The sequence below is a fragment of the Benincasa hispida genome, chromosome 9 (genome assembly GCF_027475165.1).
Source record: "Benincasa hispida cultivar pf3 chromosome 9, pf3_genome.v1.1, whole genome shotgun sequence".
Taxonomy (NCBI): domain Eukaryota; kingdom Viridiplantae; phylum Streptophyta; class Magnoliopsida; order Cucurbitales; family Cucurbitaceae; genus Benincasa; species Benincasa hispida.
In genome coordinates this window covers 30,033,894-30,049,019 of record NC_143486.1, presented here as the reverse complement: position 1 = coordinate 30,049,019, position 15,126 = coordinate 30,033,894, and the positions used below count along the sequence as shown (strand labels likewise).

The 15,126-nt window shown below is 31.7% G+C and overlaps 1 protein-coding gene across 1 annotated transcript; it reads right to left on the bottom strand.

Annotated features, from left to right (window-relative positions):
- Positions 1-294: 294 nt before the first annotated feature.
- Positions 295-1,525, bottom strand: CXE18 (carboxyesterase 18). The gene has a single exon (XM_039040682.2). It carries the CDS (start codon positions 1,409-1,411, stop codon positions 368-370), a length of 1,044 nt encoding a protein of 347 aa, XP_038896610.2. The 5' UTR covers positions 1,412-1,525; the 3' UTR covers positions 295-367.
- Between the last annotated feature and the right edge of the window lie 13,601 nt (positions 1,526-15,126).

The following is a 15,126-nucleotide window of genomic DNA, read 5'->3' as shown; positions in this document are numbered from 1 at the left end:
ACTTTAATTCAATTTTCATTCGGTTTAACATTCAATGCGGTTTTAGTCATCTCAATGATCACCCCTACTAGATACAACTAAATATCTTTTAGGAAAAAAAACAAACCTAAAATAAAAATAGTTGCCAAACATTATTAAAAAGTTTGACACTACTTTTTCCCCCTTTTAGAATGTAAGACTAAAAATCATTAAGATATTTCCACTTCCTTAAATAATATTGGAAGTTTTGAAAGGATAATTTTGAAATAAATCAATTTTTTAAAAAAATAAATAAAAGACTAGCCAAAACTAAAATTGAATGAAATCATAATCATCATCATGATCTTCATCTTCATCTTCTTCCTCAAAAGTCTCCATTGATTTCATATCATTTCACCATACATTTAGAAACAAACTCTCTAACCTGATTAATCAACACAGAACTCTCACAAATTTCAGGAAACAAATAAAAAGCATGAATCATATTTGGAAATTCAATCAAATCCACTTTCTTCCCACTTTTCTTCAACCAATCATAATACCTTCTCTGCCAATCCTTCAACGGATCAAATCCCCCTACGAACACAACCGTCGCCGGAAATTCCTCCAACTCCGAAATCTCCTCCGCATTCGGCCCACTAACATTCGCCGCCGCGTGGTCCCGATCCGCTCCTTCCGGCAGAAACGCCTTCCATAGCCAATCCGTTCTCGCAATCGAAACGATGTATCCTGGATCTAATCGAATCTCCGATTCCGTCCGTTCCTCTCCTCCGAAAAACGGTTGAATCGATACTAATCCGATGATTTTCGCTCTCTGGAACTGCGATCTCTGCCGACAGAAGCGGACCGCGACGTGGTGAGCGAGGTTAGCGCCGGCGCTGTCACCGGCAAGGAAGCATTTAGAGAGATCGGCGGAGGGAGGGAGGAGACCGACGGTGTTGTTTTCGTGGTCGAGGAAACGGAGGACGTCGAAGCCGTCGTCGTATTGGGAAGGGAAACGGTGTTCTGGAGAGAGACGGTAATCGACGGAGAGAACGACGGCGGGGATACGACGAGCGAGGCGGCGGCAGACGGCGGCGTAAGAGAAAGAAGAGTTACTAAGGAAAGCGAAACCGCCGCCGTGGAAGAAAATGAGGACGGGAAGAGAGGCGGCGTCGGAGGAAGGGGTGAAGACGCGAACAGAGAGGTTGCGAGAGGAATCGACGATGACGTCAAAGGAGAGGACTCCATGGATGGGTTTGACAGGATTGGCAGGGGATTTGACATCGAAGAGACGGAAGAGACGGCGGTTGATGGTGCCGTTAGGGCGAGTGGCGAGGTCGCCGCAGATGGAGGAGATGCAGACGAGGAGGCGGGTTCTCCAAGGAAGAGAAGGAGATTTGGAAATGGGCGGCGGAGAGGATGGCGGAGAGGACGGCGGAGGTGGATCCATTGGATTAAGTGAAAGAGAAGAGGAAATGAATGAGAGAAAGTGGAAGAAATGAAGGATGGCAGATAAGGAAGGTGAGCGCCTGCTCTGCCATGGCCAATGGGCTGTCTGAGCTTTATTTTTTATTATTATTTTTTTTTCTCCATTCATTTATTGCTTTTCTTGTTACTAACTAACATTTTTTCAGACTATCACAACAACTCCTATTTTCTTTTTCTTTTAGATTTAATTGATTGCAACCAATTAGAAAATGTAATTTAATTACTTCTTATAAAAGGAAAAATTATCTTTTTAGTCATTTTGAAAAATATATGTGTTTGCTCTTATAGTCAGTTTATTTAATCTCTAAATTTTAAAAATAGGTTTAAAAGATTAATAGTGTTAATAATATTCAAATAAAATATTAATTATTATTATTTCAAATTAGATTTTTTTTTTTTTTTTTTTAAAGAATCATCTCTTCTCTCTAAAATTATTTTTAAAATATATTTTTATAATTCAAATTTTCATATAATTATATAAAATGAAAATTTTAAAAAAAAAGTTCAAATACTAGTTAAACCAACTTAAAAACTTGGGACTAAAAAAACTACTTTTGAAAATTTAAGGACTGAATGCATCTATTCAGGTATATTTTGACTTAGTGACTAAACGTACCTATTTTTTAAAACTCATAAACTAAAAAGTTAATTTGCCCTTGATAAACCCTCATAAGTATTATGGTTTGATAAAATTTTAACAATAAATTCTAACTTTCTCCAAACCATGGGACCATATTTGCAATTTAACCTTAAAATCTTTGGCATGTCAGATATATCTATAAATTGAATGGACTATTTATAAGAGTTTTATTAAAATATATGGACTAAATAATTAAAGAGACCAAATTCTAACTTTATCTAAACCATATGACCAAAATTGTAATTTAACCTTAAAATATATGTTGACATGCCGATATATCTGTAAACTCTCTTTGATATGCATATTAATAATAGTATTCATAACTTAACTTTTAAGTTTACTTATTATCTTATTTTTCCTTTCTTTCTTTCTTTTTTTCTTTTTGAAAAAAGATATTAAAGTTAAATTACAAGTTTGGTTGAAGATTGAGGTTACCTTTAAAAATATCTTATAAGTATCTAAATTACAATCTTTAATTGGTTATTGAAAATTTTAAATTTTGGTTAAAAATTACTTTCGGTCCCTAACCCTTCATGAAAACAACAATTTAATTCTTAAACTTTCATTTATAATGATTTAATCAATGGACTTACAATTCTATAACAATTTAGTACCTAAACTTTAACAAGTATCAATTTAGTCTTAGTACTTTACAATTTGTAAATATTTAGTCTCTATTGTGAAAAAATTGTATTAAGATTTAATGAAATTTATTATATATGTAGATTGATATTGATTAAGCTAAACACGAAGTGATTATGTAATAAAAATTTAAATTAAGTTTTATGAGATCTTTGACGATAGAGACTAAGTTGTTATAAATTTAAAAATATAGAAACTAAATTGTTACAAACTAATGTTCAAGGACTGAAATTTATAAAATTGAATTTTAGGTCTAATAATAATCTAGACTTTTAATTTTGAGTCTAGTAGATTTATTGAATTGGGAAATTCTTATGAATAGAAAAATCCTAAAATATTTACATTTTATAGCAAAACGTTCAAAAAATGAAACCAAAACGTTCAAAAAATGAAACACTTTTAAAACTTTGTGCTAAAGTGTAAATATCTTTAAATATTTAAAAAGACCCCTATCTCTTGGTTGCTAATATGTACGGTATATATGCCAATTAAGTTATACTCACTTTGATAGTTTGTGTGTGGAAATTGAACCATTAACCTTTTAGATTATAACACTTCAATTAATTGATTCATACTTAATTTTGTTTAGTTTTTTTCATTAGTTTTTTAAAATACAAATATTTTAATTTTGTTAAGTTCTCATCATTGTTATTCTTAATTATGAGTCTAGGATCTAAATAAACTCAATCAACAAAGTTTACCAATTAAATTTGTAAGTTAACATAAAATTAATTGGCTGTCATAAATATAAAATGAAACATTCCAATTATTAAACACGACAATTATTTTGTGTGTTATTTAAGTAATTAAGTAGGAAACAAAAGATAAATGGGAAATTCCAACCTAAAAAAGTTTACCTCTTTCTTATTTGTTGAGATTTTAAGGGGAGGGTCCCACTTGACAAAAATACTATTTTGTCATATTTTTTATTTTACTTTTTTTCTATTATAACTTTTCAAATCCAACATCAATTTTAGACCTTTCGAAAAAAATAGTTGGAATTTGTTAAAAAAAAAAAAAAAATATTACATAAAATTTTCCTTAAGAATTTAAAAATGGGGGAATTTACTAAATTCTAATTCTTTAAAAAAAAAAAAGTTGTGAGTTTTTTTTCCACTCAAAACTAAGAATTCTAAATAAAAAAAATTAAAAACTAAAAAAAAAAAAACTACCTTCTTAGAAATTTTTGTAAATTTTAAGTTTAAAATAACTAACTTAAACTTATCCAAAAAAAAAATTGGAATTAAAATTGTTAAAAAAATTAAATTAAAACTTAGGAGAAATTCAATTTTTCGATAAGGAACTTACCAGGAAGGAAAAGTAAAGTATTTCTTTTTAATATAATTACTATTTAAAAAAAACACACAACATTTCTCACTTATTGGAAGGAAAATGTAAAAGGATTTTTTTAACATTAATTATAATCTATGTTAAAATTAAAAAATAAATAAAAAAAATTATAAAAAAAAAAAAAAAAAAAAAAAAAAAAAAAAAAAAACTTCTTGTCCTTTTTCACGATAAGAGTCCCACCGGGAAAATGGTCAAAATCCATGTACGGGGTTTTAGCATTTTTTAATATTAAATTTTAATGATAATTTTAATAATTAATTATTAATTTTAATAATAAAAATAAATAAATAAATAAACAAAATATTTCCATTTTCAGATAATTCTTACCGAGAAAATGGACAGAATCCGTATAAGCCTATATATATATATATATATTTATTTATTTATTTATTTATATTTATTTTTCAAATTTTAATTTTAATAATTAATAATTGATTTTAATTTGAATAATTAAATTAAAGAAAAAACTTAGTGGATCCTGTCCATTTTTCTGATAAGAGTAACTGGGAAAGTGAAAGTTTTTTAATTTTAATTTTAATTATTAAAATTAACAACGAATGATAAAAAATAAATTAAAAAATTAAATCCATTATATGAATTCTGTCCATTTTTTCGGTAAGAATTAGGGGGAAAATTGACAATCTTTTTTTTTTTTTAATTTTTAATTTTAATTATGATAACAATTAATTATTAAAAAACATTATAAAAAACTACAAACCCTTATATGGGTTAGAATTTTTTTTAAAATTACTAAAATTAATAATTAATAATTAATTATTGCAACTAAAAATAAAAATAAAGAAAAAACTTATGTATGCATTCTGTCCATTTTCTAAATAAGATTTAATGGAAAAATGATGGATATAAATTTTTTTTTAACTTAATATAAACTATAATTAATATTAAAAAATCTTTTACATTTTCTTCCCAATAAATAAAAAATGTTGTATTTTTTAAAATAACAATTAATATTTAAAAAATTTACATTTCCTTCCTGTTAAGGTTCTTTCCGGAAAATAGAATCTCCCGTAAATTTTAATTTAATTTTTTTAATTTTTTTTTTTTTGGCAAGTTTAAGTTAGTTATTTTGAACTTAAGTTTTACGAAAATTTTGGTAAAAGAATAGTTTATCTTTAGTTTTTTTTTTTTTTTTTTTTTTAATTTACCATTCTTAGTTTTGAGTTAAGAAAAAAATCTCACAAATTTTTTTCATAAGAATTAGAATTTAGTGAATTTTCCCCAAATTTTAAATTTTTAAGAGAAATTTTACGTAAGAACTTTATTTTATTAAAAAATTTTCAAATCCTTACGAGAAACGCCAATGATTTTTCCTCCACAATTTCTAAAATTGAAATTGAGTTTAAAAAGATGTAATAAAAAAAAAAGATAAAATGGAAAACATATGAATGAAGAATAAAATAATATTTTCGTCGTGAGAAGAGCCTTCCACTTAAAATCTCAAAAAAAATAAGAAGAAAAAACTAGAAAAAAAATTGTTTTTAAAAAGAAATTAGTTTTGTGAGGTGAAAACTTGTTTGAGCTACAAATAACAATTTTTAGAGTTAAATGTATGACATATTTGTTAATATATATATATAAACCATAATCTTTTATTATTGTTTTGGTATTAAAAAAATAAAAAGAGAAAAGAAAAATTCAAAATATTTGGGGCCATACGTACCCAAAGTCTGCATAATGGTCTCCCATGCCTACTCCCTTGAAATTAAAGATTTAGGCCATAAATTGGGGTGGTTGTAAATTTAGTAAAAAATATTAATAAGATTTTACAGAAAAATAGCAAAATTTGAACCTTGAAGTGTATCAATTTTTACAAATTTTCTATAAATTTGTAAATTACATAATCTTTCATAAATCTACCAATTTAAACCTTGAAATTTTATAAATGTATCAATTTAAACCATCTATTATGTTTCATTTGAATACACTTATGAAAATTTGGGGTTTAAATCGATATACTTATGAATACTTAAGGTTTAAATTGATATAATTATTAGTTTGATGTTTAAATTGATACAACTTTAAAGTTCATGATTTAAATTGATTCAACTATTAACTTAGAATGTAAATTGATATAATTGTAAAGATCTGAAATATAAATTGATATTTGCATATTGAAGAGTTAGGACTAATAAAAGAAGGTAAAATATTTTTCAATTATTCTAAAAAAAGATGTATCTTTTCAGTTACCCTTTTTATCATGAGAGAATAGGGATAATATTAATAATGAAGGCATTTCTTTTTTCCTTTCTAACAAATTAAAAGAACTGGCTTCAAATTAAACTTTTGAACCATTGAATAGAGAAAAAAACAATCAACTTCATTCAAAATAAATAAATAAATAAACAATCAACTAAATACATTAAATGTATGTATTATAATTTAACAACTGTTTTTCAAAAATAATAATAATAATAATTTAACAGCTGTTTTTTAAAAAATTAATAATTATTAATTTAACAACTGTCACAAATTTATAGTAACATTAACAAAAATGTGATAGATATTAATGAGAAAGATCATGGAGAAATTTCTTGGGCCCATACTCTATATAACGTATATCAATTGATAAAAGAGTTCTTTCGACAAATGGCCAAAATCTAATCAATAAACTAGGGCATCTCAAACCCATGGTTTTACCATTTCATATCTGTAATATACCCACTCATCCCACTTTTCTATTAATGGACAAACTTTTTATGCTTTATTAATTATCTATTTTTCATATTTATAAGGAGGATATTTGTGTTGTCATATATCCCTCATTCCCTTGCTTCACGTATATCTTCTATTAAAAAATGCTAGAATTTTTTTCATAGTTTTGTCCGACAAATACCTTGTACTAAAACTAGCTAAAATTTTAATTAGTCTATTAGCAACACAAAATACCTAAGACAATTTAAATCTTATACCTTGTAACAACTAAAAAAAAAAAAAAAAAAAAAACTTTTAACAGATAAAAAAAAAAATTAAAGTGAGTCATACTGTGATATGCAAATACCTTGTATTCAAAGAAATAGGAATATGTTTGGTAACTATTTCTATTTATTATTCCTTGAAAACAATGACCAAACCCATCTCGTGGCGTGATATTGTTCAAGCTCCAGAATCAGCTCTTAATGAAGCAATTTATCTACAATCTCTAACTTTAGAGAATGAGTGAATTCCTTCTTGTGTAGCTGCGTTCCTAACTCCTTAATTAGATGAATCCCCAAAATGATAGGTATATTGAGTCGCCCCTTCATAGGTAGGAGTTCACAACTCACTCAGGATTCAAGTCAAGTCACCTATAGTCATCCTGACGAAATGCAAGTCTCATCTATCAACTGTGTTTTATAGAGAGACTATACATTTCGTGGTCCGGTCTTATACAAACTCTTTGCATTAAAACACCCCTACTCAGATGTCTACACAGGAATGATTAGGATCAGATCATTTGTAATACTTTACAGCAATTATAACAACTAAAAAGTAGGTCGTATTCATAGTGTCACTAGGATAAGGTACTCAGCCTTATCCATCTACTACAGACAGTTTAGGTTATCACTTAAACATGATCTACCTGTATGTCTCTACATACATGTTTAAGTTTTAGAAAATAACCCTATATCTTATTTATTGGTTTTTGTGGATAAATGCAACTAAATGGTAGATAAAATACCTCTTTATTTTATTAGATAATTAAATTGTTTGTACAATACAATTACAACTACAAGACCCATGAGATTTAGGGCATCAACCCCAACAATCTCCCACTTATCCTAAAGCTAGTGAGGTGTACAAAAGAAAGAACAAATAAGTATAATGTACATAAACAAAAAAAAGAGACTAGGGCATACAACATGTGCCCAGTATTATTTTTCACTTGCCCTAGAAAAATGAGGCATATCTTATATACCTAGAGTCTCTAGGTCTATAACCAATTTTTATTTTAACTCATCGGTTACAATAATCGATGTTGTCCACTAACCCACGTTCGAACGTGATTTTTGGCATAACTATCTTATAATTAATCAATTAATTAATAAATAAATATAATCATATTATATTTTTATCCTATAGTTTGATATCACATATCTACTATAGTATTTTGTCCTCTACTTGATATAAATCATATTTATATCTAATTTCTTCCAAAATAATGTATCTCATACATTTAACCAATTATATCATATATAATCGAACTTCCTCTTATCAATTTGAATATTTCAAATTAACCCAAATACTGGTTCTCGACTTTATCCAAGCTATCTAGGGGACCTAATGGACCTGTGACTCGAAGCTCCAATGGTACGTGAATAGCTGACTAAACTCGTTAGCCACGAGATCTACCATTCGTTAATTGTCAAACATTCCACTAAAGACCAAAAGCTGAATTCTTCTTACGACAAATATATTTTTGTGTCCATCAGATATAACCAACAATGAGAATGATGACCTTCACAGATGCTCGTAAGTACAACTGGGCTAAACTACCATTTTGCCCCTATAGTTACATCTCACTTCTTAAGTACCATTGATTCCTCTAATGAACAATACAACATAGTCCAACTATGTGTGAACACCTTTCGGACCAAGAGAAAGTGTGTGATGCCACATCGTTCAAGCCCCAGAATCAGTCCTTAAGGGAGCTATCTATCTACTTACCTCTACCTCGGGGAAGAAGTGAATTCCATCTTGTGTAGCTGAGTTCCCAGCTCCTAAATCAGACGAATCCCCAAAATGGTAGGTTTGAATCGGCGAACTGGCCACTCGCACCCATACAACTCAAAGGACCGCCCTCAATGGCAGGAGTTCCCAACTCACTCAGAATTGAGGTCATGTTACCTATGGTCATCCTAGTGAAGTGAAGTCTCTGTCATGAACAGTGTTATATAACAAGACGTTAACATTTCGTGGTCAGGTCTTATACAAACTCTTTGTATAGGACATCCCTGCTCGCATGTCCCCAACACGAATGATCAGGATCAGATCATCTGTGACAAGTCACAACACTTGTAACTATTCCACAAAGTGGGCCGCATCCGTAGCGTTACCAGGATAAGATTTCCCTTCTATATCCATATACTACAGACCATTTTGGTTATCACTCAAGACATGATCCACTTGTATGTCACTACATACATACTTGAGTCATATACAAATAACCAGGGATTTTATGTTTATTAGTTTGTGGTAAAGCAAATAAAATAAGCAACTGAAAAATACAAGATGTGAAGTAAATATCATATATTATACAACACAATCGTTCGTACAAACTGTTTACAAACTACAGGACATGAAACTTTAAGGCATCAACCCCAACATCTAGGTGATCGTCAAGCACCTTAGTCGTAAGAACCTTTGTAAACGGATCAGCAACGTTATGCACCGAAGCTATCTGAATGATGATCATGTCTCTTCGATGCACAATATCGCGAATCAAGTGATACTTACACTCAATATGTTTCCCATGCTTGTGACTCCTGGGCTCTTTGGAATTAGTCACAACACCACTATTATCACAGTAAAAAGTGATAGGTCTTGACATATCTGTACCTACTTGTAGTTGAGTCAAGAAATTCCTGAGCTAAACAACCTCCTTGGCAGCTTCGTAAGCCTCTACATATTCTGTCTCCATAGTGGAGTTAGTAATGCACCCCTGTTTGGTGTTTCACCAAATTACAGCTCCTCCATTAAGAGTAAACACTGATCCTAAAGTGGATTTTCTAGAATCCCTATTAGTCTAAAAATCAGATTTAGTGTATCCTGTAAGGATCAAATCCTTAGACCCATACACAAGCATGAAGTCCCTCGTTCTCCTCAGATACTTGAGGATGGTTTTAACGGCAATCCAGTGATCTAATCCTGGATTATATTGATATCTACTGACTATCCTCATTACATAGCAGATGTTAGATCTAGTACATAACGTCGTATATATCAGGCTGTCAACAACCGATGCATATAAGATCCGTCTCATTTCCTCGATTTCTTGAGGTATCTTAGTGTTGGGAATGGTGTCCTAAATCTCCTGGTAATCTCGTAGTTTGTAAACTCTGTAAACATATTGCTATTAATAAAATAAGTGTTATTTTATAAGCTTTTACTCAATCCAATAAAGTAAGATCCGAGGTTATTTCATGTCAATTTAAACAAGTATGTAGAGACATACAGGTGGATCTTGTCTATATTAATAACCTAAATGGTCTGTAGTAGATGGATAAAGAGGGATACCTTATCCTGGTGACACTACGGATACGACCCGTTTTATAGATGTTACAAGTATTGTAAAGTGCTATAAATGATATGATCCTGATCATTCATGTGGAGACATGTGAGTGAGGGTATCCTATACAAAGAGTTTGTATAAGATCGGACAACGAAATGATTAGTCTCTTTATATAACACCGTTGATAATAGAGACTTACATTTCACTAGGATGACTATAGGTGACATGACCTGAATCCTAAGTAAGTTGGGAACTCCTACCTATGAGGGCGATCCTTTGATTTGTATAGGTGAGAGTGGCGAGATTGCCAACTCAACAAGCCTACCATTTTGGGGATTCGTCTGATTGGGGAGCTAGGAACTCAGCTACACAAGACGAAATTGACTCCTTCCCTAAAGCTGTTGGGTTTTATGTCCTAAACCTCGTATTGAATATCATTTACAATCTTGGTTGGTTTTAAGCTTATTCATTCAAGCTTATTTATAGCCAAAGTTAATGAATTAGAATGCTTATTGATTTATAGCCAAAGTTTTGATATTCCAAATTCCATTACTGTATTGAATATCATTTACAGTCTTGGTGGGTTTTAAGTATTCTACAATGGATTTAAGTGCTAAGTGTGGTTGTGGATGTTGTTGTTGATGGATAATTTCGAGATAATTTCCTCTGTTTAAAGCTTTCTTTACATTTCAAAGTTAATTTGTAAGGTCACCTATGTTTTTGGACATAATTAACAAGCAATCGAATATGTATTCAAGTTTTTATTTTGTTTGAGTCGTTTGTGATTAAGCTTCAAACGCATGGAGATTCTGTTTGCTTCGAGGAAGGAGACCAAAGGTTGGTCGCATCATGTAGCCTAAGCTAAACGATTGTTTAGATTTGGCCATACGATCGTGTAGAAAAGTTTTACTCGACTGTGTAGTATTTACTAAACGATCGCAATAGCTAATGCTACGCGAGTTTACTCGATCATGTTGTGTTGGCTACTCGATAGCGTAGACGCTCGGGGTAAACGATCGCAAAAAGTATATGATAATCGACTTACGGTGCGTGCACTAAACAATCGTGTAGGCCAGCATGTGTCATACCCCGCCCCAAGCCCACCTCTTGAGCCTGAAGAGAGGTGTGAATGACTGCAGATACCACCTTTTTGTGATACTTATTACCCAACTGAACCTTACTATACTCTCAGTAAAATTTAAGTCAATGAGATAACAACAATTGATCAAGTAGGCCCATTATATTACAACAATATAATGTTTATACAACTCTAAGACTTAACTACAAAGTTTATAATAACCACCCTTAAAACCCTCAAGAAGTGTGACTGTGGCTTGTGGCAGACCTTAACCTTAGCAGTACCCTGGAACTTCTCACCTTTCGCTACCTGGGAAGAAAAACATGAGAGAAAAGAATGAGCTTCACAAAGCTCAGTGAGTGGTAACCAACTTCTAGAGTCTATTTCAACTCATAATAACAAGCATATCATAAATACGATGTTACATTCAAACCTCTACCTTGAGTGAGTCTGTTCTCAGCTCTATCTACACGCACGGTAGATAGTAAACTAATAACTACTTAGAATGAGTATGTTGTCTACCTACACACACGGTAGATAGTTATCTGTTACTAATTACAAATGCTTACTCTTTTGCGTTTCCCCTTTGTTCCCTATGTGCACATAGTTCCCCGCTCATGGACTCAGAAGCTAGGCCCGTTGACCCTCTAACCATCCCATATGAGGATCCTCCCACAGGCTCAGGAACTAGACCTCTCGGTCCCCTGACCATCCCGTGAGGTTATGCTCTCGGGCTTAGGAAATAGGTCTATTGACCCCTTGACCATCTCGACCACATAATCTCATTCTCATACTATATACTCATTTATAACATAAACATATACAATTTAATCTAAAAGATATGCTTTAAGACTTAAAGGAATGTACCATTCACCTTGGCAAGGTAGGAACCTTTCTCTAGAAGTTTCTTGATCACCTGGGGCTCCCTTTTGAACCCTAAGATCTAGATTCAACTTAAAGCTCAGATTACTCATAATTATAAGCCTTATCTCGAGATACTTCCTTCTACAAACATGCTCTAAAATATCTCAGAAAGCTTTCCTTAAAATCGTAACTCAGAAATTTTCGTCGTTTGGTTGGAATCATCAAAACATCAAGACTGGCCCAAGCTTACCCGATAACTTTACCCTTATGTCTTTTCCTCACTCTCCAGCCTGATTCCTTGGAGCTTCTTCTTCGGCAGCCCTACCCTAAAAACTAGACTCTCAGAGCTTTCATGTAGCTTTTGAATCACTCCAAACGAACGAGTATTCTGGGAGATATCCTCGTCCCAAATTGATGTTATTTCCAGACTTCATTGTCCGACAACATCTCCTCCTCTTGGAACTTCATGACCGATGCATGATCTTACTCCCAATGCATAGCCTCTTTCAAATCTACTTTCTAACACTCTTCCTCACGCTCTTTGAAGAAGTTTTAGCTTATGAATGGAAGAGACAATCTGTGGTGGTATTTATAGGCCAAAGGAAATGATCCTTATCATCTTTACCAAGTCTCCAATGCATGACACCTCCTACTTTGGGGTGTTTGCACCATGTTTTGCCACCACCTACTCTCTTGACATTCACCTACTCCCATGTCACACACCTACTTGAGTTGTCCTCCTCATGCATAAGACTTCCTTTGCATGAATATTTATTCGTCCAGCTCCTATTAACTCAAGTCTATCCATCTCTCGGTACAGCCATTTGTCCAAATGAGCTCACCAACCTTGCATAGCGCAGGCCTCAGTACCGCTCCATCGCCTAGTTCTTGCATCTATCGCTTAGCTCCAACGCTCCATCATGTAGCTCAATTGTTTAGTAAACGATCTCGTGCATAGCCCATCGTTTAGCTACCATGCCTATCGTGTACCTCCATCGTTTAACACCGATGCCCTATCATCTAATGCATCTGCTCATCGCTTAGCATCATCACCCAGCTTTCGTGTCTATTGCCTAACGTCCATCGCTTAGTATTCTGCCTATCGTGTAGCACTGATGCCCATCTTCTAGCGCTTACACTGATCGTGTAGTACTTTGCCTATCGTATAGCCCGATCGTTTAGCGTGTCACTTCTCATCGTTTAACGCCGTGCACATCTACACGATCGTCTAGCTTCCGTGCATTTACTATACGATCGCTACCTCATTGTATAGCACCGCTCAGTTGCTACACAATTGTCTGTCCAGCGCCTTGCGCTCAACATCTCACTCTCTTTGCTTTTGCTCATACAAACTCAATGCATGAGCAACTCTTGGCAACGCCTCTTGCCAATACTTCGGCCAACATGCGTCCAATCTTAAAAACGTATGATTGTCTTTCTTCTCATCTTATACATTAATGTCTCCTAACACTCAACGTATGGTTCTAAACTTCACATTTCTGGTTAAGCAATCAGTTGTATTCCAATTAAAATGTTGTGAGGATTGAATTTTCAATTGTAACTTCTTTGAATGCAACTATTCTTCACGTTTTATTCTTTATGTGCATGCACTCTCAAGTGAATTGACGCCATAGTTGATGTTGTATTATCTACGGTATTCATGATTTCATGATCCCCAATCGTCATGAATAATTGAATCTAGTAGCAATAAAATTGGTCCATGTATATGTTTTTGTAGATTTTTCTTGGTAAATTCTTGGAATTAAATAAACAAATGGTTGAGCTGTACTATGTTGCTTCATTGATTTGCCTTGGTCTTTCTTAATATTCTTAATGTCTTTTATCTAATTAATATATGGAACAATATAATACCTAGTTTGTTCAATAGATTTAGGAAATAATGAAAAATATTAATTTATTTGAAATGCATGGGTACAATACATATAGGGAATACTTCATAAACTTTCATCGATGGGTAATGGTTCGATCAACATTATCTCCGGCCGATATGACACTATACGATACCTAAAATGAGATGAAAAACTTTACATATAAAAAAAAAATCTATTAAATATTTAAAATGATAAAATCTTAATTTTCAAAATAAAAATAATCAGTTAATTTCTCATTTTTGTTTGCACAATCAAAAATCAAAATGGGGTACATATTATGTGTAGACAATTTAATTTGTTTCATGCTTCAAAGGAAATACCATATATTATAATAATCTTTGGTGAATGAAGATAATGTATCTCTTAGTTAATAAGAAGATGACCAAAGACTTAGAAAAACATGTTACTTTCTGGAAGCAACCTCATGCATAATTAGAATAAATTAGGAAGTTTGAGATCCACCCACCATCAATATAAATATAATTGATCGAAAATTGATATATATTCTTCCCTTTGAAATTGGATGTTTAAATCTCTAAAGTCTACTTTTAAATATATTGATAAAATTATGGTTAAAATGTTAGTCACTATACTTTAGAGTTTGTTTAATTTTAATTATTGTATTTTTAAATGTTCAATTTTAATATATGTACTTTCAATAAATTTCAAAGTATTAGTAGATATAACATAATATAAAAAAAATTTGTAAATATGGCCAAATTTAAATAGTCTATTCACCATATTATTAGTAGAAGTTTATCCGTGATAGACCATATCACTAGTAAGAGTCTATCAACGATATAAGTTTATCGTTGATAGACTTGGAAGTCTATCCACGATAGAAGTCACTTGTCTATATTTGCAATTTTTTTTAAATGATGTTATACACATGATTATTATTCCTAAAAATGCTACCAATTGCAATTACCTTAAATTTTAAACTTGGCTTCTAAAACTTTAATTTATGTATTTATAAATTTGT